The sequence below is a fragment of the Eumetopias jubatus genome, unplaced genomic scaffold, assembly GCF_037043125.1.
Source record: "Eumetopias jubatus isolate StellerSeaLion01/CBP00866 unplaced genomic scaffold, mEumJub1_p1.0 scaffold_7, whole genome shotgun sequence".
NCBI classification, from domain to species: domain Eukaryota; kingdom Metazoa; phylum Chordata; class Mammalia; order Carnivora; family Otariidae; genus Eumetopias; species Eumetopias jubatus.
Genome location: NW_028274813.1, coordinates 13,354,078 through 13,378,655, shown reverse-complemented (window position 1 = coordinate 13,378,655; position 24,578 = coordinate 13,354,078). Strand labels below are relative to the sequence as shown.

Genomic DNA, 24,578 nt, shown 5'->3' with positions numbered 1-24,578 from the left:
TAGGAACTCAGTGCTTCAAAAGCAGTGGTCAAGAGCACAGATGTTGAGGCCAGACCACCTGCATTCAAATCATGACTCCGCCACTGACAAGGTGGGTAATTCTGGACAAACTAGTTTACCTTTCTGTGCCTCAGTTTCCTCATCTGTAAAATGGGGATGATAATATTATCTACCGTGGTTCTCATGATGATTAAATTAGTTTAAAATGTGTTAATTGCGGGGGCGCCTGGGTGGCTCAGTCAGTTAAGCAACTAACTCTTGATCTCAGCTCAGGTCTTGATCTCAGAGTCATGAGTTCAAGCCCCGAACTGGGGCCAGCGTGGAACCCACTTAAAAAAAAATGTGTTAAGTGCTAACAAGAGTTGCCTCTACCAAGGTGGTATATAAATGCTAGTGATTATTACTGCTAAATGAGTGAATGAATAAATGTTATATATGTTCACTTCTTTCCATAGTTCCCGTTGGCGTAAAAAGAAATGTGATCACGTGACAGGATCTGCATGACAGGATCTGCTCTCGCAGGAACGAGAGTAGAAGATCATACACAGAAGTGTTTAGAGGAGATGGTGGTCTCCTGGCCAGGTGTCCAAGGACTTGTTTCAGTACCTCCTCATGTATCAAAAGTTAGGGGTCAGAAAACATATCTAAAAGAGTTGTCGAAAAACCTCAATGATGCCACTTGGATTTGTATCCTTGAGAGGCTCCAAAAATTACCTCCTTGTGCTTCATGTAACATTTGACGATATAAATAAGAAAGATTAAAATTCAAATCAATTAAAAATCTGTAATTAGCAAAGTTGTGCAACCACAGTTTGGCTCAGGGCAAGAGACTAAACCTGGCGGTTGCTGCCCTTCGTGACCTCTGTAAGGCTTGCTGAATTAGAATAAAACATTCTAGTCACACTACCGTTCTCAGATGCCACTGTACATATGATACTCTCTGATATATTTTCCCAAGACAAAAAGCAACAAATTGTCAGCTCTCATCCCAATATTTTATCTAAAAATGAATCCCCATGGCAGAAACACAAAGTCTATGAGGGGTTGATCAAAGCACTGGCTGACAGACTGCCCCACTGTCCTCAGGAGAGACAACTGTTCCAAATATCACCTGGCACCTACTTCTACCTTCTTGGGCCAATGAGGAAAACACCAAGTAAAATGTAGTCATCAACTTGGAAATTTCTGCAAAGCTGTATTTCAAAAGAAGAAATATCAATGCTCCTCTACCAAGTACAGTAGATAGTGAATCTACCTGAATTTACAAACACTCTTCAATATAAAAATGCATTGTTAGATTTTATTTTGGGGAAAACTTGCAATGTGTTAAAGACATTTAATACATCATCAGCAAGTGATTTCTCACTCCTTTGTTTAGGTATTTAATAGTTAAAGGGTTTTCACAAAAATAATTTTTCAACAGAAAAAGAAGGCAGTTCAGAAGGAACAAAATAAGACACGGCACATAGAGAAATTGCAAACATAAATCCAACCATACCATTACTTACATTAAATGTGAAGGGACTAAACACTTAAGACAAAAGGCAGGAATTATCAGACTAAATAAAAAAATAAGACCTGGGTGGCTCAGTTGGTTAAGCGTTTGACTCTTGATCTCAGCTCAGGTCTTGATCTCAGGGTCGTGAGTTCAAGCCCTGCACTGGGCTCCACGCTGAGCGTAGAGCCTACTTAAAAAAAAAAAAAAAAAAAAAAAAGCAAGACCCAACTCTATGCTATCTGTTAAGAGAAGGAGGATGTGAAGAAATAATGGCTGAGAATTTTCTAGAAATGATAAACAGTACAAACAATACCAACCCATAGTTTACGATAGCCCAGTGACTCTGACCGAGCCGGAGCCACTCTGAGCTGTTTCACGGTAAGAACGTATAGCACCCGCAATGACGTCAATTGGAAGCAGCCAGGGAGAAAAGACAGATGACATTAAAATGATCCAAAATTAAACAAACAGTTGACTTCTCAACAACTACAAGAGGAGTAAGATCATTTGCGCTGTGAGAAATGTGAGCTTAGAATTACATATCCAGTTGGAAAACCTCTTTTGAGAGTAAAGCCAATGTATTTTCAGACACAAACTGAGAAATTGTGCCAGCAACAGACCCTCACTAAAATTTCTAGGATAATCACTAAACAACAACCAAAACAGAACATTCCGTTTCCAAATCAGTAAGAAAAAAAATGTAACAAAAACATAACTAACCTAAAAGAAGGTAGGAAGAGAGAGAATAGCCTATGAAAGAAAGGGCAGGACAAAGAGAAAGCACAGAAGAAGTAGGAGATACTAACACAAATGTACCAGTATTTACAGTAAGTGGAAATGAACTAAATGTTCCAGATAAGACTGTCAGTTTGAGTTAAAAAAAAAAAATCAGCTGTATATAATGAGCACAAGAGTGAATCTAAAACATAAGAATATAAAAAGTTCAAGGTAGGAGAATGAAGAAAGATACTCCAAGCATACACGCGCAAACACGTGCACACACACACACACTGCATATGTGTACCTGTATTTGGACACACAAATGTAGATGAGTGTTGTGGATGCGTGTGGATAGCATCTAAACTAGATTCTGAGGCAAAATGAATTATGTAACTTATTACATAATGATACAGGGTTGAATCTACCAGGAAGACATAGCAATTCTAAATTTATATGCACCTAAGAGCAGAGCTTTAAACTATATAAAGCAAACATTGCTATGACTATGTGGTGAAATAGGACAATCTACCATCCCAGTGGTAGATCTCCACATATCTCAGCTCAATAATTGACCAATTAAGCAAACAAAAACCATCAGTATGAATAAAGAAGATCTGAATAGCAGAACTAATAGCTTAATCTAACAAGATGTATAAAAATGTACCCCCAGATGCAGAAAGCATTCTTTTCAAGCACACATGGAGGATTCATAACATGTGACCACATGGTGGGCCATAAAACAAGTCTCAACATTTCAAGTTCATATAGATGACAGTCTCTCCGAGCACAGTTCAATGAAGTTTGTTAAAAGCCCATTAACAAAAGATAAGTGGAAAAAACCCATATATTTGACAATTAGAAAACACAGTTCTAAAATAACTAAGGAGTCAAAGAAGAAGAATGGAAATTTAAAATGATTTAGAACAAAATGATGATAAAAATTTCAGATGTTGAAACTGTGGTCTACAACTAAAGCAGCACTTGGTGGGGAATTATGTCTTAAATGTTTATGTCAGAAAATAAGAAAGACAAAAAAATTAAAGAACTAAGCACCTACTTGAGAGATTAAGAAGGAAAACCAGGTAAAACAGAATGAACTCAAAGAAAATAGAAAAAAGGAAATGTTAGAAATAAGAACAGAAATTCATGAAAGAGAAAGTAAATACATAGTTGAGACCATAAAAAAGCTGGTTCTTTGAAAAGATCAATGTAACAGACAAACTTCTGGCAAAACTGTTCAAGAAAATCAAAAAGAAGGCACATTAAGCAATATTAGGAATGAAAAAGACTTAACTGCAGGTGCTGTATGACAATAAACAGATAATTAAAAAACATAAACAGCTCCATGCCAACAAAATTTAACATTTAGATGAAATGGACAAACACTTAAGATATATACATATATTATATATATTTTAGCTTCTATGTTATACATAGCTTAATAAAAGAAGCAGAAAACCTGAATATCCTATAATCATTTTTGTAAAAGCCTAAGAAGTCTTTCCATAGAAAAAAGACCAGTGCCAGATGGTTTTACAGGCAAATTCTACCGAAACTTATTATTCTAGAAACAAATAATTCCAATCTTACACAAATGATTCTAAAACACACACAAAAGAACTACTCCAACTCATTTTATGAGGCTGGCCCAATCTTGATGCCAAAACCTGACAAGTATACAATGAGAAAGGAAAATTGCAAGCTATTTCACACAGGAACAAATACAAATGTTCCTAAAAAATTAGTAAACTGAATCCACTAAAAAAAGCTAATATGTCATTATCAAGTTGGGCTTATTCCAGGAATGCAAAGTTAATTTAACATTTAAAAATATCAATCAATATAACATTCACAGGTTAAAGGAGCAAAACCATAAAATTATCTCAACAAATATAGAAAAAGCATTTGATAAAATTCGGTATCAATTCATGATTTAAAAAGATCAACTCTTAGCAAACCAGGAAGAAGGAAATTTCCTTAACTTCTTAAATAGTATCTATAAGCAAACATAATTCTTAATGGTAAAACACTGAAAGAATTTTATTTAGCTATATTGAAGGTCCTAACCTAGTCCAGTAAGGCCAGTTTTAAAAAGTTGAAGGATTAGGGATAAAGAAACTAAATTTTAATTATTTCAGATAAAAGTCTTGTATAGAAAGTCCACAGTAATCTATATATAAATTGTTAGAATTACACAAGTTTAGCTGAGTTGTTGAGTCAAGAATGTATAAAATTCAGCTGCCTTTCTAAACACTAGCAACAAGTAGATAGTAAATTTGATAAAGATAAAAAGACTGTATACATATAGTGTATACAAATGGAAATTTTTTTCAGGTAACTAGGAATAAATCCAGTAAAAAATGGGCAAAATATTTAATAAGAAAAATTGTAAAACTTCATTAAAAAGTATTTTTTAAAGACCTAAATAATTAGATGTAATGGCCATGGATTAGAAGACTCACTGTCACAAATACAGAATTCTCCCCAAGCTGAGCTATTAGATTAAATGTCATTCCGATAGGTTTTTTTTGTTGTTGTTGAACTTGACAAACTTGATTCAAAAATTTATACGCAAGCTCAAAGGCCTGAAATAGCCACAACCCTCTTTAAGAGCAAGATACAGGGAGGGACCTACCTCACATATAATAAAGTTGTAGGAATGCAGAAAGTGGCAATCACACATAGATGGCACACTAACTGAAAGAACCAAGTAGAAAGGTCAGAAATCGTCCCCCTCCGCCCCCCCCCCCCCACATATGGGCATCTGATTTAAGACAAAAGTAGCACGAGGAGCAACGGGGAAGGGATCTTTCCAGTACACGATGCTGGGACAACCGGGTATCCACGTGGGGGAACGCTACACTGAATCCTTCCCACCAGACAGACATCAAACAATCATTTCCAGATGGACCCTTGTACGTGTGAAAGGTAACACAAAAGAGCTCTTAGACTATAACTTAGAAGACTGTCTTTATGACCCTGGAGAAGGGAAGGGAAGGTTTCTTAAACTAGATGCAGAAAGTACAATCCATGAAGGAAATGGTTGATAAATGCAACTACTTTAAAAATAAGAACTTCTGTTCATCAGAAAACAAGTCACAGGTGAGGAGATGATTTTTGCAACACATATAACCAACAAAGGGCCTTGTAACCAAAATATATAAAGAAATTTTACGAGTTGGCATGAAAAAGTCAACCGAATTGGCAAAGAGGAAAGACTTCTCCCTGTGCTTCACAGAACAGGAAAGCTGAAGGGCCAATATAGAGAGACAAAGGTGTTCAACCTCATCATGCCACTTAAACTCACAACCTAACTCCATTAACCAGCAATCACGTGGCCAAAAATAAGTCTGAAACATGGGGGCAGGGTGCGGGGGCGGGGTGTTGGTGCGTGCAAGCCCACAGGCTCTTGGGCACTGCCGCTGGGCATGCAAAGTGGCACAGCCCGTTTGGAAAACAGTTTGGAATTATGTGGCCAAACGGAAGAGGCACATATATGACCCAACAATCTCACTCCCAGGTAATACGCACAGAAGTACGTGCACCTGTATGCCAGGAGACCCGTACAAGAATATCTACAGCAGCTCTGCTCCTAACAGCTGAAGACTGCAAACAACCTGTATATCCATTTCCAACAGCCTGGAAAAACACACCGTGGTATATTTATATAATAAAATACTATGTATCAGTGTAAAGGAATACATTGCTGCTGCGTGCAATAAGGATGAACCTCCGGAACCTAGTAATGTTAAGCAACAAAAGCAAGCAGTGTAAGGATATATTCAGTACAATTCCATTAAAAATTTTTAAATAATCAAAACTAGAAATTTTTATTAGTTGGGAGTGCAAACATCTATGGTATAGAAACACAGGGGAATGCCCCGCCTAGAATTCACGATGTGGTTAATGTTCGGAGATGTTAGAGAGGTTAAGGGGATAGGAGACACGGGAGCACACGGGAAATTCATAGGCAATATTAATCTTCTTTTTCTTAAACTAAGAAGCGGGTGTATGTGTTAGTCGTATTATTATTTTAAATATATTTAATAAGTATCCTTTGGCTTTTGCTCAATATCTAATAACAACAATTTTAAAGGATTTAAAATATCGCATTTGAGAACACTGGAGAAGTACTAGTCATCCTGATAATATGAATTCCTACCAACTACTGAGTGATTACCATTATAAATGCCTTAGATGCTCTAGCTCAGACAGCTCAATGTCCTTGGAGGGGCAGCCGGTCTCTCAAGTATTATCCTCACTGTCACCAGGAAATGATAAAAGTTCCCTTGAGGGAACCTAACAGGAACCAATGGGTCTATGATTCTCGGCATCAGGCCAGCTAAATCAATTCTCTGTTCAACAGTTGAACTACCCAACAGTTAAACAGGCCTCAGCCCGACTGTGGCAAGGGCCCTCCCCTCCATCTGGCAGGTATGGAGGAAACATTAGCCATGTCCTCAATCTGCGTCTGGCTGATGGGACGCAAGAAACAGGCACTCCCAGGCTTCCGAGAGTCTCTGGTTCTGCGGGAGACAAGCCTGTCACAAACAAACAGATACTACTGCTCAACATTCGGGACAGGTGCCCACATCATCTTGTTTAGGTTGGTGTTGAAATGTTTTACCCCGGGTTTGGAAAGAAACCACGGGATCCACCAACTACATCTGGCCCCAACTTTTAATAAAGTATTCTTGGGAAGAAGTTTCCCATCACATAGGAAGAAATACAAATATTTAAAAAGCAAACAAGTCATCGGCTGCTCTCAGACCTGCTGCCATATGCTTTGCTTTTTTTGAGCTTACAGCTTAACATTAAAATAACAGGCTCGCATTCCTCAAATATCTCTACTGCTGTTCCTTACTTATTCTACTTGAAAAGACTGTCAGCTGCTGTCACTTGGAAGCATTACCATATTAGCCACCACTGTTTACTGCTCACTGCGTGGCGTGGCTATTAGTTTAATAAGCCCTCCTCTACGATGACACCCTGGGCTGTCTACACAGGAGACACATGCTGGAATCTAAGGTCTAATGAAGGTGTTGGGGGTAGGAGGCAGGGGATGCTGCTTTATAAATATTGATGAGAGAAACAGAATTCAATTGCATCAGGTACTTTGCTGATGGGTAAAGGACCGAGTCCTCTGTAAAGTGCTTTGACTGCTTGAAGATTCCACGGGCTAACCAGCTTTGGATGAAGCCCAGAAGTACACTCGGTGTGTAACAGAGCAAGTGTGAGGCTGCGCGAAGTAAAACATGCAGCAAAGCTCTTTAATGCACTTGGCACAAATAGCTGAACCGACAAAAGAAATCTCTAGTCAGAGGTTTCCTGGATGATAATGAGAATCTTCTCGATGGGGAGAACAGAAGTGCCCTTTTCATTTGAAGACAAAGAAATGTTTGTAATGGAAATGGGTGAACCAATTTTCTAAGGAGAGCTGCTGAAACACACTGATTAAAAACAGTGAGGTGATGAGGCAGAGAAATAAAGCCAAAGGCGCTGATTTCCCAAAGTGAAGAGAGCTGTTCTGAACCCCTGCCCACACTCCATCCTTCCCCTCCCCCCCCCGCCCCACACCGCCCCCGCGCCACCTCGGACCCTGCCACTTAGACAATTAGAAGCTGTCAGCCTGCACAGTGTTTACTGTTTCTGGCCACTGTGTCCTGGTTACCAGGCTACTCCACTGCGAATAAAATGGGAACTGAGACGCCCACACGACAATGTCCTTCTCCCAAAGCCTCCCCGACAGGCCTGGATTCAGGGATTTGGAGGAATGTTGGGAAGATAAGCTTTCATGCCTACGGCAGCTTATAAGGGCAATTCTTAGGTACAGAGATGAACTGATTTATTTAAGGAGTTCTAGTTCCTAGAGAACGAACCAAGGCACAAAGAGGTCAGGCACCTTGGTGGAAATCGCCAACAAAATAGGAAAATGTTTTTCTTCGAATTGACTTTAAGACAACTCATTTAAAAACACCTGTCGTCTCCCTCTGACCAATAATTTCTGTCAAATCACACTTTGATACGCAGGTATATTTTTTTTCTAATGTACATTTAAAAATGTAAAACTATTACAGTAAAAATGTTCATCCACCATCCATCTAAATTCCATCTGTAGTGTGCACCAAGGGTACACATTGGGAAAGACGCAATAAGGTATTTTTAACTTAATAAGGGTGACCCGACAGGCTATGTTTGTTTCCAAATATCATGCAAAAACAAGAATAAGGCAAGTTTGTACTCTTTATCCTCAGGATATCTGTGAAGGACTTAAAGTAGAATGAAGGAAGGGGGAGGAGTAAAAGTGAGTAGCTTTCTGAGTAGGAGCACTTACATAAAATTCTCCGGATATTCACTGAGGGCCATGTCAATGATATTCAGAGCATCGTGGTAATGCTTTTGTGCAGAGAGTAAGAGGGCAAGGAGGTGCAGGGAGTTGGCGTCATCACCTTGAAGTTGAAGAGCTTGGCGGACGTACCCCAGAGCCTCTGGGATCTGGTTTAAAACAAAATCAAAAAGAATTTTAAAACGCGCATGTGCGTGTGTGTGTGTGTGTGTGTGTGTGTGTGTGTGTGCGCGTGCGCGCGCACACATGAGAGAAGCTACCACTTCAATAACTAACTGATTCTCTGTAAATATCAAAAGTCATTTCACCCTGTGCCACATTCAGATCCTAATCTTTGTGACAGCCCCAGGATATTAACCACAGACATGCAAACAGATGTCCTCTTCAAGCGATAGTGTGACCCACGGAGTGATGCAAGAGGCTCTGTTTCTCTCTGTAAGACTGCCAATACCAAATCTTTTGTTTCTCCCTAAAACACAATTTCTCTTTTCCACAAAACTGATGCACTCTTGATTGTGCCCAAGATACTTTCACTCTCAATGGAGACACATGCAACTTGCCAGAGGTTCTTAGTGGAATTAAACTGCCTGAGCTGAACTGTTCTCATTGTTTAAGGTACTACCGAACCAAAGTACACAGTAAGTTACAAAACCGTAAACAGAGCTTTCCAAACGATCAGACACCTGTGAGTCTCTCCAAAGTTCCTTCGTCCCGGACACTCCATTAGACATCAAGGAAATATGCAAACAAACAAACAAAACCCCACACCTTTCCAAACTACAACCCAAAATAATGCCATCCAAGAAACAAATTGCAATGCCACATACAAGACAGATGTATCCAAATTCAAACAGGAGCAGAGACAACCTTAACCTTTAAAATGCAAGAGCTGTTCAAGACTTTCTTCAAAATCATCCAGGCACCAGGGTTGATAAAATGCATACATGATGGATCCCGAGACGCCATGCAGGTTTAACAGTGACCAGGGAGAATTAGAACCTGACGCTGGATTTCGAAATAGAGCTCGGAGCATTCTTACACAGCCACCCCAGGGACTCCTTCCTGTCTCCAGCCCCCAAACCCAGTCCCCACGTTGGATCTTTCCTCCGCTCTCCTACCTCTTCTCAGCCGTCAGGAACCTCACTCTGTTAGCAAGAAGCCACGACTTCCCAAACCTATTCGTTTTCCTCTCTGAAATCCTATTTTTGACGGATTTAAGTTCTAACTGCTGGCTACGGAGGCTTTCTGCCACTGAGCCACAGCATCAGGGGGGTCACAGCCGGGAGAGGGTTCGTCCAGCCCAGCCCTTCCTTTATAGGGAGGAAGCCGAGTCCCGGGGGGGTGACAGGCTTGAGCATGTCCATCTAGCTTTTGAGTGACTGGGACAAGAGTGGCCGCTAGATCTTCTGATTCCGCTCCTGTCCTCTCCTGCTCAAACGGCACTGGTTCTGAAGGTAAGAGGGCCCCGGCCCAGCAGGGACACAGTCCCACAGAGTGTGGGCCTTATGCTCTGGGCCCACCAAGATGGTGGCAGCACCCATAAGGCCCCATTCACTTATCCTCTCCTCGGGGCAACCACCCACTCTGTGAACGAACGGCACTCAGCCTGCTGCTACAAGGAGGGTGGAAAGGCAGGTATACTCATGGTGTTGATTTGCAGGGGTGACCAGCCCTCCTTAAGGGCTAGCTGACTTGAAGGAATTCCGAGCTAGTTCCTTCATTGAACGAGCATTACCCAATGCCTAACACCTGTCGAGCAGTGTTCCAGCTGCCGGGGTAAAGCGATGAGGATGATGGACAAGAGCCTCTGCCCTCGTGGAACCTAAAGTCTAGGGAGGAAGACAGATCCTGAACAGGAGAGCTGAGCAGGAGGAAGAAGGGCAGGCCGCCGCACGAAGAAGGCTTTGCGAAGAAGGTGAGAGAAGCTCCCGGGGAGGGGGGACCAGTGCAGAGCTGTTGCAGCAGCAGCTCCCCGTTGGTCCAGCTGTGAGCCCCACCATGCCAGGCCACAGGGCCTGTACAGAGGATGCATCTTGGTTTCCTCAGGCCCCGGGTCACCACTGGAAGTCACTCCTCCACGCCATTCCCAGGCCTGCGGGGAGTCAGAGACATACCTACAGCCCGGGCCTGCCCGGGGAATGGCATGTCTCAGGGGCTGATCTTTGCTTCACCCGCAGTCAGCACTCAGGACTGTGCTGGGGTTACCACCAGTGTCTTGCACCTGGTGGTCAGGCAGGCATGCGGCCAGAGCCTCCGAGCAGCTGGAAGGGGATGAGAATGGCAAAGGCAGCTTCTGGAAGCTGCCATTGGGAAGATGAAGGCCAGCAGAGCTTGCCTCTCCAGCAAGGAGAACGCTGCTGAGTCCCATATTTGAAGGAGAGATGGTCCCTATCTCCTACATGTTATAAAGGAAGCGGGTACCTCTCACCCCTGCCTGCTGGCATCTTCCTTATGACAACCAGAGGCTCATTCCCTACCATGCAGCTCAGCACTGGGCCCGCCAGTAAGGGACAAAGGCTCTTTGGGGACTCCTGGGCTCCGGGCATATGCCATGTGCTGCATCCCATGCTGCCCTCTGAACCCTCCAGATCTGTGGACTTAATCTCCTAAAGCAGAACCTGGGACACCGGTATCTTCCCAGCAGAGGCTCAAACTGACCAAAACACCGGTGGCCGTGCTGGGAGGAGTCACCATCCCCTCAGAAGAGACCCCGGCTCCAGGTCCGTCTCAGGTGAATGAGAGAAGACAAGCTACTGCCTCACACAGAGGCGCTGAAGGAATTGCATGGAGACAGAGCGTGCACCAAGTTTAGGGAACATGAGAGAAACTGACCTGTCTGGAGATGGCAAGCTGCAGAGCCAGGTAGAAAGCTGCTTGGTGATCTGTAGGTGACAGGCTGTGGGCCCTGAAAAAGTATTGGTGGCCATTAGTACACGAGAGAGGCCATTTTACCTTTCCTAGTCAACGAGTATTCACATTTGCAGTTTTACACCAAAGCCACATATTTGACTACGTAATGTCTCATTTAAACTCTTCTCTTTGGTCCACTAACAAGGGTAATGCATGTTCCCTCTTATGACTGTGTGCAGGTATGAAACAGGAGCATGCTCTGTGTTTTCTCTGGCATCTGAAATAGCAGCCCACGATCCTTGGCTCTGAGGAGGAGCCCGAGGTGAAGAATCCACAGGCGCCTCCCCTTGGGCTGAGCAGGAGAGGCCCACGTGTCATGCTGGGACACAGGGAGGTTATGAGTGTCCTTGGCAAGGCGACGGCTGCTTTGGTTAAGTTTTGGCTTGGCCTTAATGCTACTTCATCCAAATTTCTGGATTTCAGAGAAACTATATGAAAATCAAAGACCTGGCTTTGCTTGTAAAATGAGGTTTTGGTTTTTGTTGAACCATGGGAAGAAAAGAAGGGTTCTCGTTCAGTCTTTTGAAGCTTTTACTAAGTTCCATGCAGTTTACTAATGTCGTCTGTGTAACTGGGACATGCAGGGCTCTGTGGCCGGATGCTAGGCTTGTTTTTATTAACTGGCCTCAGACAGTGGATGGGGAAAGGCTGTACTGGCCTCCTACTTGATGGCAAACATAGTCATTCTTGCTTTTATGTGGAAGTCAACTGTATTTCACCAAGAGTAACTCAAAATGTGACTATGTGCAAGACATAATTCTGTCTAACAATCGGGGAGGAAGAGAAAAACGAACTTTTGCTTTCTTTAAAAGGCACTTTGGGGCAGACTAATTACAAATGGGGGGGACAGACGGTAAACAACCCTTCACGCTCTTCTGTCAACACTCGATGATTAAAGGAGGATCTTCTACCAGCAGAAAACAAATCGAGATAACAAAGGAAGCCAAATCATTATGGATTCAACTGCATCAAACATGCCAACGATGGTTTTCTGTAGTAATAAGGCCTTTTACTGAAACCATCCATCCTGCTGTGGAGAAAAAGGCTCAAAAGCCTTCCAGGTATTTGGCATCCAGAAAATACGCCAAGTCCAACAATTAGGGCCTTGTTTAGGCAAATGTGGTAGCTCCAGGGTGGGCGTGGGGAAAAGCTGGTGGTGGTAGTGGCGGGGGTGGGGGTGGGTGGGGGGGTGGGTGGGGAGGGTCTGTCCTTTTGTTAATCTCAATAGCAAAGCCCCTAAACTCCCATTCCTGGGGAGACCTCAGTAATGACCTTGCCTCAGGACACAGCCTTAGTTTAAGAGGTGGCAACTGAGTAGTTGCCTGTGTTGCCCTTTTAAATGTCTTATTCCTACCGGAGGTCTGCTCTGTGGCCTCCGGTTTTTATTATTTTACAAGTATTGGTTTTCCATGAATTTGTACATCAAAGAATTTTTTTTTCTTCCGTGTTCATAAAAAGTGAGATTGGAATGTCATGGTTTCTGTCTCTCCCAATACTCAGGGAAAATGAATACAAAATTAATTATGAAGAGACTCTGAATTATTTAGCATTATTTATCTTATCTTCTTTCACAATTGATAAAGCCAGGTTTCTACACCCTCAAAAAAAAAAAAATATTCCTCAGAGCTATAATTTTCTCAGCCCAGTTTAGAGTTGTCATAAATGAAGTTAAATCAAATCATGGCTGCCTCTGCCCAACACCAACCAAGAGAGAAGCTGGCAATGGCCTGGAGAGTTCAGGAAGTAGGTGAAGGTAGTCCTGACCAAAGGGCTCACCCTGGCCTCATCAAATAATGATTAACTGCTAGCCACAGCACTGACTGTGACAGGAACAAACCAGAAGTGATAGAAATCTCAGCATTTCTGGGGTGCGTCAGGACAAACTCTGAAGAATTGCCAACTGGATATCCAACTGTCCTGTTTCTAAGGAGACACAACTTAAACATACACATTTGAAAACTTTCACTTCAATAATTCGGCTAATGAATTAAACTGACCACTTTAGCCTATGAGAGCAACAAAGAGATAAGGAGAATGCCCAAGAAAGCAAGAAAAAGTGCACAGTGATGAGCTCATGTAGACTCCAGAAAACTTGCTTCAGTCAGGCAGAACAGCTTCAGGAGCCATGCTTCCTGTGGCAAAGCCATGCCCCAGAAAACCCGCTCAGCAGAAATCAGCAAGTTGATGCAGGCAAGAGGAAGGACATTAGTGATCTTGAAAACTGCAAGCCTGCTGGACTCTGCACATGGATTTTTTTTTTTTTTTAATGTAGGCTACACACCCAGCACGGAGCCCCACGTGGAACTTGAACTCATGACCCTGGGATCAAGACCTGAGCTGAGATCAAGAGTTGGACGTTTAACCAACTGAGGCACCCAGATGCCCCTCTGCACATGGATTTGAAGCAGGCTCATAAATCCCATTCCCACACAGTGAGTAGCTGGTGAGGCTGCTAAGAGAAACCCAGAGACCCAAAAATGTCACCACAGGGACACTCACAGAGCACTTCTCTTGTCAAAGCACCTCCATATCCATTAAGTCAATTTCTCTTCCATAAGGAAAGGAAGAAATATTAGACTGCTGACTCACTGATGTTGCCCATCTATCCATTCACCTACTCATCTATTCATCCATCTACCCAAGTCACCCATCCATCCATCTGTCCCTCCATCCATCTAACCATCTGTCCACTTATCTGTCGTCTGTCACCTCCATCCATCTGCCCATCCATTCATGTATTCATCCATCCACTCATCCATCCATCTGCCCTAGTCACCCATCCATCCATCTACTCATCCACCTATCCATCCACTCATCCACCCATCTATCCATCCACTCATCCATCCATCCACTCATCCACCCATCCATCCACTCATCCATCCATCCATCCATCCACTCATCCACCTAACCATCCATCCACTCATCCATCCATCCATCCATCCACTCATCCATCCATCCATCCATCCACTCATCCACCCATCCATCCACTCATCCATCCATCCATCCATCCATCCACCCATCCATCCACTCATCCATCCATCCATCCATCCACTCATCCACCCACTCATCCATCCATCCATCCATCCACTCATCCACCTATCCATCCATCCATCCATCCATCCACTCATCCATCCATCCATCCACTCATCCATCCACCCATCCACCTATCCATCCATCCATCCATCCATCCATCCACTCATCCACCTATCCATCCATCCACCCATCCACTCATCCATCCATCCATCCACTCATCCACCTATCCATCCATCCATCCATCCACTCATCCACCCATCCATCCATCCATCCATCCACTCATCCACCCATCCATCCATCCATCCATCCATCCATCCATCCACTCATCCATCCACTCATCCACCTATCCATCCATCCATCCATCCATCCACTCATCCACCCATCCATCCACTCATCCATCCATCCATCCACTCATCCATCCACTCATCCACCTATCCATCCATCCATCCATCCATCCACTCATCCACCCATCCATCCACTCATCCATCCATCCATCCACTCATCCATCCATCCATCCACTCATCCATCCATCCACTCATCCATCCATCCATCCACCCATCCATCCACTCATCCATCCATCCATCCACTCATCCACCCATCCATCCACTCATCCACCCATCCATCCATCCACTCATCCATCCATCCATCCATCCATCCACTCACTCATCCATCCATCCATCCATCCACCTATCCATCCACTCATCCATCCATCCACTTACCCATCTATCCACTCATCCACACCTCTTTATCCACTCATCCACCCAACCATCCATCCACCCATCCATCCACCCTAGTCATGCATTCACCCACCCATCCATCCAACCATCCACATTATACAGTACGTACTGTGAAGCCAGGACCTGTTCTAGCCACTCGGGAAGGCTGGAGATGAATAATACAAGTGTCCTTCCTTCAGGAGCTCCTCCCTACCTCACAGAGGGGGAGACCCAAAGTGATCATTACAGTGCAGTGGGAGCATGCCCTGAGAGAGGTATGCCAGGCTGTTACTGAAAAGCATGCATGGGCCTCCCAGACCACCTCCCATTCTGCAAAACTCAGAATGCACTGAGGTCACTCCAGTGCTTCCCTAGACTCTGGTTCCAACATCCTCTAGAGCTGAACCAAGAATATAGAGAAGGCTGGCCAATTTGAACCTGGTCCATAAGACACATACCTTGTAACAATAATAACTACAGTTTATAAAGCATCTACTATTAAACATCCTGTCTAAGAGCATCCAGCAAAAGAGGTAAAGCCAGAAATGAAATCCAGAGGCCTGGACTCCCTATCATATCACCCTGCTATCTTGTTTAGTCAGTTTTTGAGGTCCCTTTAGTCCTGATTCTAGTGGGCATGAGATCAGTGTGTTATTAAGAAAAAAAAAAATACACAAACCTGATGAAAGCTATTACTCAGGAGCCTCCCCTTAGTTACACACATAGGATGACCAACTTGTCCCAGTTTGCCTAGGATTGTCCTGGTTTTAGCATGGAAAGTCCCACATTCTGGGAAACTGCCCAGTTCCTGGCAAACCGGGATGGTTGGTCACTCTATGCCCACAAAACACACCACGTTAACTTAAACTCAAGCTCAGAAGAGGAGAGGAAAAAAGAGTGAGATTGGATACCCTGTGTCCACTTTGTATGGCAAACGAATGACACCATGTCACCTATTCCTTGTGGAGGAGCCCAGATTTCTGCACATGGGGGGTCAAGTTGCTGAAACATGCTCTCGACTCTTTTCAGGCTTGCTTTTCTCTGGAGGATGTGAGAGCCCCTAGAAGTAGGCACTCAGATCAGTTGTGCATCTTCAGAAAGCTCTGAAGACAGCATTGTTTTTCTTCATGATACTTCTGTACCAAGCAAATGAGTTGGTTCAGTTGCTTGGGCTGAGTGTATGAGTCAGCAAACAGCTGAGGGTCTCAGGATTAAGATGTAGTCATGCAACTGGGATGTCTTCAAAAATTGCCTCTTCGAATCCACTAGAGAGCAAATCTTTCTGAGTTCTGACTGTGGTTATAATTAAGAGTTAATTTTCACGTGCTATAACTATAACTCCATCCATTTCCTTTTTTAAAGTAGGCTCCATGCCCAATGTGGGGCTCCGAGATCAAGAGTCACATGTTCCACAGACTGAGCCAGCCAGGAGCCCCGACCCCATCTTTTTTGAGTTATACTGCGTTCTCTTTAAACAAAAAATTGTCAAACGATAGTAGCCTTAACAGTAGAACTGTGGGGAGAAGATTTACAACACACAGCAAATAAGTACTTCTCAGCCAAGTGGTTTTTAAATAGCCACTTACATTTAAGAAGTAATACAAATCATTCTTATTTACTTCAAATCATTCCCTTATAGATTTAAGTCTACAATGTACTAGAATAGTTCCAGTTAATGAATGTACTCAAAAACAAAATAATTTTATTCCTTTGAAAAATATTATTTATTTCACACAAATACTAATTTAGGTTAGCCTTCCCCAAGATAATCGTGTAGGTTAGCAGGATTTTATTACTCTTTATTCCCATGAACTAATATTTTTAAAAAAATCTCTCTGAATTGAAACCTAAGTAAAAAAAGGAACAGAAAGGAATTTCAGGCCAATGGAATGGCTGTTATATAACATGAAGTTACGAATTCTGGCAGCTCAAGGCAGACCACCACCATGGCTGTTTTTAGAGAGCTGGTAAGATGTGCTGATTTAAGGAAAGTGAAACAGATGTGATGACCGCTTTCGGAGGCATCCATGTGTGGGTTTGACAAACTAGGACTAGAAGACATAAAACTCCAAATCATTTGAAATGGAAATGCTTCCACACTCCATGCTGAAGAACATTAACAAAAGCTTAGCACAGAGAGAGGAGGTCTGTTGGCTGATGTCAACTGGTACTTTGTGCCATTAGCTGGTCTGGGACTGGCAAAGTGAAGAAGCCATCATCAAGTCTGCTAGGAAACAAAATGAAACGAGACAAGAGTCCCCCAGTCACTGAAGCGAAGTGATAATGATTTCATGAAAAAAGGGACGTGTGCACAGTGACAAATCTGCAGGCAACCCCAGGTGCCTTTTCGAAGAAAAGGAATTGAATGAAGTTTATTAGGTATTGAGAGGTCCTCATGAAATTTTCAGGTAAGTAACTAAGTTTTAATACAATTCCAAGAAGTCAATGTGACTCAAATGTATTCAAGGTGGCAGGATCAATACCGATTCAAGATTTGACATCATGGGGCTATGCTTTCAGGCAATGACTCGTTGGGGGTGCTTTATTACACCTGCGGTAAGAAACAAAATTAGAGTGACGTGGTATAGCAGGGACAAGGAAAGCTGAGTGGGAGTCAGGAGACCGTGATTCTGTCTTGACTTCAATAGCTTGGCGACTCTGGCAGCTCTTTTACCCTCCTGTGCATCTCGGTCCCTTACCTGCAGAAGACGCACGGCTTGTTCCGTCTGTGTTAACTGGCATGAGGATCAGGCTCAAGAAGGGATAGGAAAGAGCTCTCAAGCACTCTCTAATTATAAGGCATTCTCCTAATTTCATGAAAATCATAATGATGGAGACAATCACAAGGTTTATGGAGCGCGGCGAGGGTGCAGGGTCCCGAGACTTGCTGACCTGCCATTAACCAGTATTTTAGAAACCAGTAACATAGCATTTTGGAAACTGTCCTGAAGTCTGGCTTTTTTCATTTCGTCATATAAAAATCTGCAGCATGACATGTAAAAAAAAAAAAAGGCTAGAAAAGAATGATCTCTCTTCTAGAGGATGACAATTGCTTTTAATAAAAGGAATCACCTCCCTAGACATCCAGAGTATCCATCTTCTTAGAGCTGAAATCATTTTATTAGGAATGAACAACACGTACCCAAATGGATAAACAGAGTAAGGGTGCCGATTACATGGCAACAAGTCAGGCAGCAAGTTTTGATACTCTATGTTCAGTGCACAAGATGAAAGACTCCCAGGGGGAAAACACTGTTTACATAATCTTTATAAATATCTCTTCTTTTTATACTTATCATACTTTGGTGTCATTATGCACAGCCGAGTGAAAAGATGAACTCCCACTCACCTCTGAAATGCAAGAAGCGCCTTTCTCTGTAGGACCTCCTGCATCCCTCGCAAAGAAGCTAAGAAAAGGGTTCAATTAGTCAGTGGCATGGAAGATCAGGGAGCTTTTGACAAATACAAAGCTCATCATAAAACCTATACATTCAACTGGATCAAAAGCAACATGTTTCTGGCGCCTGCGTGCCCAGTCTTCTCCAAGCACCGGGCAATGAAGCCCAGGCCAACCCCGGACACGCGCACTCAGTGGGCACCACTGCAGAGCCATGCCGGGGAGGAGAGTATGAGTTGGCCGGGCACCATGATGCCCGAGGCACCGGGGGCTGCTGTCAGAAGACCAGTTGGGAACTCCAGAGAGGAGCACACCTGCTCTCTCAAGCGCAGGCATGTGGCTTCTGGGTGAGGACTGCCTCTACTGGGTGGTACGGGAAGAGATTCCAGTACCAATGGTGTTGACTAGAGACAGCCTTCAGAGTTCCTTCTGGCACTGAGCAGCTAGGATACTGGGCCAAGGGAACTAGCTTGATGCCATAAAAGGCCTGTTCAGGTCACACTGGACAACGGCCAGGACCTTTAATACCTTGATGTAAACACAAGGGAGAGACCAGGCAAACCCTCAACACTGATACTAAAAAATCAGCTGAAAAGTGTGAGGCCATCTTGCTGTGAGCCCACAAGTCCCCTGTAGAGAGTATGTGAGAAATGGTGCCCTTCGGGTCTGTCAGGGGAACTACGAAGGTACTTTTTACTGGGGCAAGAGCAAAAGTCCTGGAAGAACTGCTCGCAGGTGGAACTGGAGAGGCCCTATCGAACATCCCCGTGGGGCCATTCCACTGGGAAAGGAGGAAGGCCGTCCCAGAGACAGATGTGGCTGTAACCACAGCGAACTCAGAACAACAGTGACTAAGCTAGAGGGAACCTCAGGTGACCCAACTGAACCATGAATGCAAGAGGAGGATCAACAAGGTCAAGCAACTGTCCCAAAGCTACAGGGCTCATGAGGGGTAGGACCCGAACTAGGAATCTATCTGGATAAATATATGGCATTACATTCACACTTCACTGAAAGTCTACTATAGTTAAAACAAGGTGCTGGGGGGTGTAGCTTATCATGTGTGCAGGAAAAATTAGCCAAAAAAGCCATTACTGAAAATCCAATTGATAATGCAAAACTTTTCTAAGGTCTCTGCTATTTTACGGCAGAGGAGAGAAGGCTTTGGGGTAATCTGTAAAATAAACTATAGCAAAACTATAAAAAAAGAAAAAGAAAGCGAATACTATAAAAGTCAGTGAGTGTTTTCTCTTCAGGGGGCCTGTGATGGGGAGGAGGCCCATGAAAAGTTCCCCAGGAGGCTGGCAAGGTTCTACCTCCTGAGCAGCGTCGTGATTACACAGATTAATAATTAATAATTCATTAATTATACGCTGGTTTTTGAAAAAATTTTTTTACATTTGTATTATATTTAACAATAAAATGTTAAAAGAAATATTAAGAGTTCAGGAAAATAATTTATTAATTTATACTTCCTGCAAATATAATTGAAAACTTCATTAAGGATACAAAACATAATCAAGATTTTTAAAAAATAGCCAGAGTCCCCAAGTTCTATGTACATCCAAAATGCATGCGACCGCATGAGTGTTTGGTAAGCTGCCGCACTGCATGTGTATATATCTGTGAATTAAAATGTACTGACAGAGAAGGGGGCATCCTAAGCAATCAAGGGAAGCTTCCTGGAGGAGGCTGGCCCTAAACTCATCCACATTCCTGTGCCTAAGATACAACATCTCCTCTCATAGGGACAGCCCAGCCAAGTGCTGGGGTGGACACAGGTACAGGCTGGGTTAGGGAAACCATCTCTCAAGGCCCTGCTCACCTTCACCTCCCAGCAGGTGCCCTGCGCCTGTCAGCTGGGCACTCTCTGCACCACCAGCACAATGCACCCGGCACCCAGGACCTTCGTCCCTGCTCTCCGATTTCTCCAACCAGTCCAAGCAAAAAGGGCAGCAGCAGCAGGTTCCCACATGATGGCACGCCCGGGTGACCCAAAGTATGTGGCCTCCTGCGACAGTCCTCTGTGGGGACTGTGGGAACCCTGCAGTGCAGACTTAGGCAGCCCAGCCCTGTGGCTCCCAGATCCCAGAGGGTGGGGCCTCTCTCACCGTCAGTGGCCTGCAGACTGTACGTGAGCCCCAGAGCTAAGTAGCCTTTGGCCTTGAACTCTGACGTTTTCTCTCCCGCATCCACGACGGTTTTGGCAAACTTCTCAGCCTCTTCCAACTGAAAAACCAGACAAGTTAAAAACAACAATGACCTGCAGAATTTCTAACATGAGTTCCCATAAGCATCTGCTGCCAAAAACAGATTTCTGATGAGTCACTGTGAAAATCACTCCCAAATCTTCCGACTCCACTGTGGTGATTCTGTTTTCTTTATTTGAGTCTCTCCAACAGTCCTCAGGGTTCCCACCTTGCCTTTTTTCTTTAACGTTTTCCCTACTGCTTTTTTACCTTCTTTTCCAAAGTCATTCTCATTCTTGTTGGGGGGGGGAGTTCCATCTTTTTCATCTTTATTTTTTACTAATTGGTTGTATAATTAGGCTGTGTTAGGTATTCAGTGAATTTTATATATATATATATACATATATAAAATAAACTCCTTGAAACTTTCTGTGTCTGGGTCCTTCTTTTTTTTTTTTATGACAAAAAGAATACATTTAGGTTTGGATTCTCTTTTCTACAAGCTGTTCAGAACTCCCGTTTATTTTACAACGCACAGCACAGGGACCCCGCATCAGCAGATTCCAATGAGAAAATGTGCACCTGTAAACTACACCCACAATAAGACCTTTGGCACAATTCATTAGAAGCCAAAATAGTAAGATTCCTTCCTTCAAAATATGGCCAATGTTGAGGTCCCTGAAGCTGGGTGAGAGTACCCGGGAGTTCATTATACTCTTTACTTTTGTGGAGTTTGGAAATTTTAATAATAAAAATGTAAAAAAGAAAAGATTTGTTAGGCTCATCTTTAAAAAAAACAAAAAAAGAGTCCGGTTTATTTTTGGCTTTAGAGAGACCTATGTGACAGTCATGAACAATGCCATAGCTGGAAGGGGCGCGACAGAGTCATGGCTGGGAACTGGCATTTTCAAAGCTGCAGGGTCTGGCCTGCTCCCCTGCCTGTGGCTGGAGCCTGCCTGCATTGTTCCCTCGCTGGTGGCACCAAATGGTCGCATCTTGCACGGACCACACGACACCTTCACAGCTGTGAGCTTCAGGTGAGAGCCTGCTCTTTCAAAATGTCTTTTTCCTTCCATATTTCCCCCAGTCAAATTTAGCAGAAGTAGAACACTTTCTCACAAGGCTTACTTTTGTCCTGCTGGGTGAGGATAAATGGAAAAAAACAGGCAGCAAGGACCGTCATGGTGAAGACCCTTAGCAAGGCACCGTGGTCTTTTGAGCAAATTCTTCTTATAATTAATCTTGATAGGAAGTTAAAGAAAAGAAATTAAAACTGGATCGTATGTGGTAATTATCTGTACCACTACCTCGTAGGTTAGTCTGGGGTTTCCTATTTTCCACTCAAATGGTATATTTTTGAGGTATCAGACCTGTTACAAACCAGACTAGTCCCCAATTCAAATCTGTGCAAGAATATCTGAAGAGGAAAGTCTCTATGAAGGAAGAGGAATGAGCACGGTTGGTTTACACATGAGCTGGAGTAGAGGGTGACTCTTTGCTTTACAGAACAACTCAGCTCTGCTAAGAGTGAGTCATTCAGTGACATAAACCTTTTCAGTCCCGTACCGCCTGCATACACAGCAAGACTTACATGAGTATGAATTCCAATTCTATTTTACCAATTCAACTTTTGAAGCACATTCCCATGAAAAAGAAACACCTGGAGTATCCCAGGAACATGATTCTCCTCAGTCCTAGGATGGGTGGGTGAAGCCTGAGGGGGCCTGGGGGCCCGGGCTCTGAAGAGCCTTGTTTTTGTGTAGCTGATGGATTGCTACTCTCTCTTTTCTCTCAGTGCCTTGAGGTGGAAGAGGTTGGCAGTGCTGCCTGTGAGCACAGGGCCCCAGCCCTACTCACCCAGTGAAGAGACCCCATGCACAGCTTCGCGGCGAGGAGCGGGATGGTGGCGTCGTCGGGCTTCAGACGGATACACTCTTTCAGCACCTTCACGGCCCGTGCAGACTTGGCAAAAGGAGATTATTTCTGTGAAACTCAAAAGTTTTTGACGGAACCAAACACTAAGGCCTTCCCTGAGGGGTTCTGGTTAGGAAGCCTGTTAATGAGGTTTTTCAACCTGGAGGCCTGAAGATGGTGACAACCAGAGTGTGGGGCTCTTGAGTGACCAGGGAGTAACCTGTGGTTAGAACAAGCAGAGGTGCTTCCCTGGAATCACCCTCATTTTCTTCCTTACTTGTGTAGCCATTATAAAAATAAGAAAAAAAAAAAAAAAAAAGAAAGACAATGAAGGCTTATTAAGTTATTATGAAAAATAAACTATATAATTTTAGAGCACACTATCCTAAATTTCTGCCTCCACTTGGCCCCAAAAATCTCCTATCTCAGACTTACTAAGTCACTAAATGGCCCGAGTTAACAAGAAGAACAATGGCTCCTCCCTTTATCGTGCGTGTACTGCGTGGGGGCTGCTGTCCACGCATCTCACGGGTGTTACCTCATTTACCTAGAACGGTTCTATGAGGGAGGTGCTGTGATGCTGCACTTTGCCCAGGGGGACATGGAGGTACTAAGTGACCTGGCCTGGGTCAAGGCCTCAAACCCAGCAGCTGGACTCCACAGCCCACGCTTTCGACCAGCATCATACGCTGCCTAATGTGATAGGTTGCTAACGACCACTAACGGTGTCCCCCTCCAGGAATACAGTTATGCTCTCAAATATGTGAAAGGGTCTGTGTGAAGAAGCAGGCTTGGTTTAAGCCCATCTTCATAGGACAAAGTTACAAGGGCCAGTAAAAGGCAAACATGTCAGATTTTTTCTTCTCCATGGTGTGTCCATGCCGGCTCCCAAATCACTAAATTTGATTGCCCTCTTACAAATGACCACAGGACAGCTTTGAATAGCTGGTTTAGACTTCTCCAAGGTCTGATATCACCCCTTGGAATTCCGGGACATGAACACTAACAGCGAGGATGGCGCATCCCAAGGGGCGACTCACTTTTCCCGCGGCCATGAGAGACAGAGCAAACTGGTACCAGAGCTGGAACTCCTCGAAGGCAAACTTCATGGCTCTTTCCAAGCACTGGTCAGAGAGAAGAACAAATGCAGGCATCTGAGAACTGCCGGGGGCACAACTGGATGAGTGTGAGTTTGTGTCTACGCACATTCAGTCCTACAAAACCTAAGCATTCCCTTGAATGCTTAAAACAGAATCCTTCACCAAACCCCTCCTAAGGAGCCCCCCACGGGGGCTGTGCCAGAAGCCAGGACCGTCCACAGTTGACCAGAATACAATCCTTGATCTCAAGTGGTTTCTCATCCAGGACAAAGAAAGAGGCAGGGACACAAACAACTCAAACACAAGGCCCAGACAGACAAGTGCCCCAAGCATGGGAAAGTAATCACAGGATTCAGAAATGGCATCCTGGAAAAATGCTCCTTGAGCTGGGCCTTGATTAATGAGAAAGAAAAAAAAAATGCAGCTATGACTTGGAAGAGGGGCACATGAACAGAGACGTGGAGGTGACAGGGTACGCTCCGCCTCGACAATGGCGGGTGGACCAATATAAACCTAGCTTTGGGCACACGGGCAGGGATGGGTGGAATCAGGCAAGGCAGGTGTGGGCTGGGCCCAAGTCACAGAGTCTGATACGGCAGCTCCGTTTCAAGGATGTTCCATCTCCCTCTTCCATCCAAGCTTTGGTTCTCCTTCCTCTGTGTTCCTCAAGTTCGTCACTGTACACTAGTGTCGCTGTCTTCACGCCTCCTGCCCCAGCCTGGCCATATCCCACTATGAGAAACGATCAAGGGCAG

At 43.9% G+C, this 24,578-nt stretch overlaps 1 protein-coding gene across 4 annotated transcripts in view; it reads right to left on the bottom strand.

The window, feature by feature from the left end:
• TTC7B (tetratricopeptide repeat domain 7B) overlaps window positions 1-24,578 on the bottom strand; it is a 248,846-nt gene that overhangs the window by 82,689 nt on the left and 141,579 nt on the right. For all 4 annotated transcript variants that reach the window (XM_028098223.2, XM_028098234.2, XM_028098245.2 and 1 more), the window contains 6 exons: window positions 23,764-23,847; window positions 22,667-22,771; window positions 20,732-20,849; window positions 18,573-18,630; window positions 11,397-11,469; window positions 8,553-8,713 (listed from right to left, as the gene is read on the bottom strand). In XM_028098223.2, coding sequence (XP_027954024.1) covers window positions 8,553-8,713; window positions 11,397-11,469; window positions 18,573-18,630; window positions 20,732-20,849; window positions 22,667-22,771; window positions 23,764-23,847 — 599 coding nt within the window. The remainder of the gene's footprint in view (window positions 1-8,552; window positions 8,714-11,396; window positions 11,470-18,572; window positions 18,631-20,731; window positions 20,850-22,666; window positions 22,772-23,763; window positions 23,848-24,578) is intronic.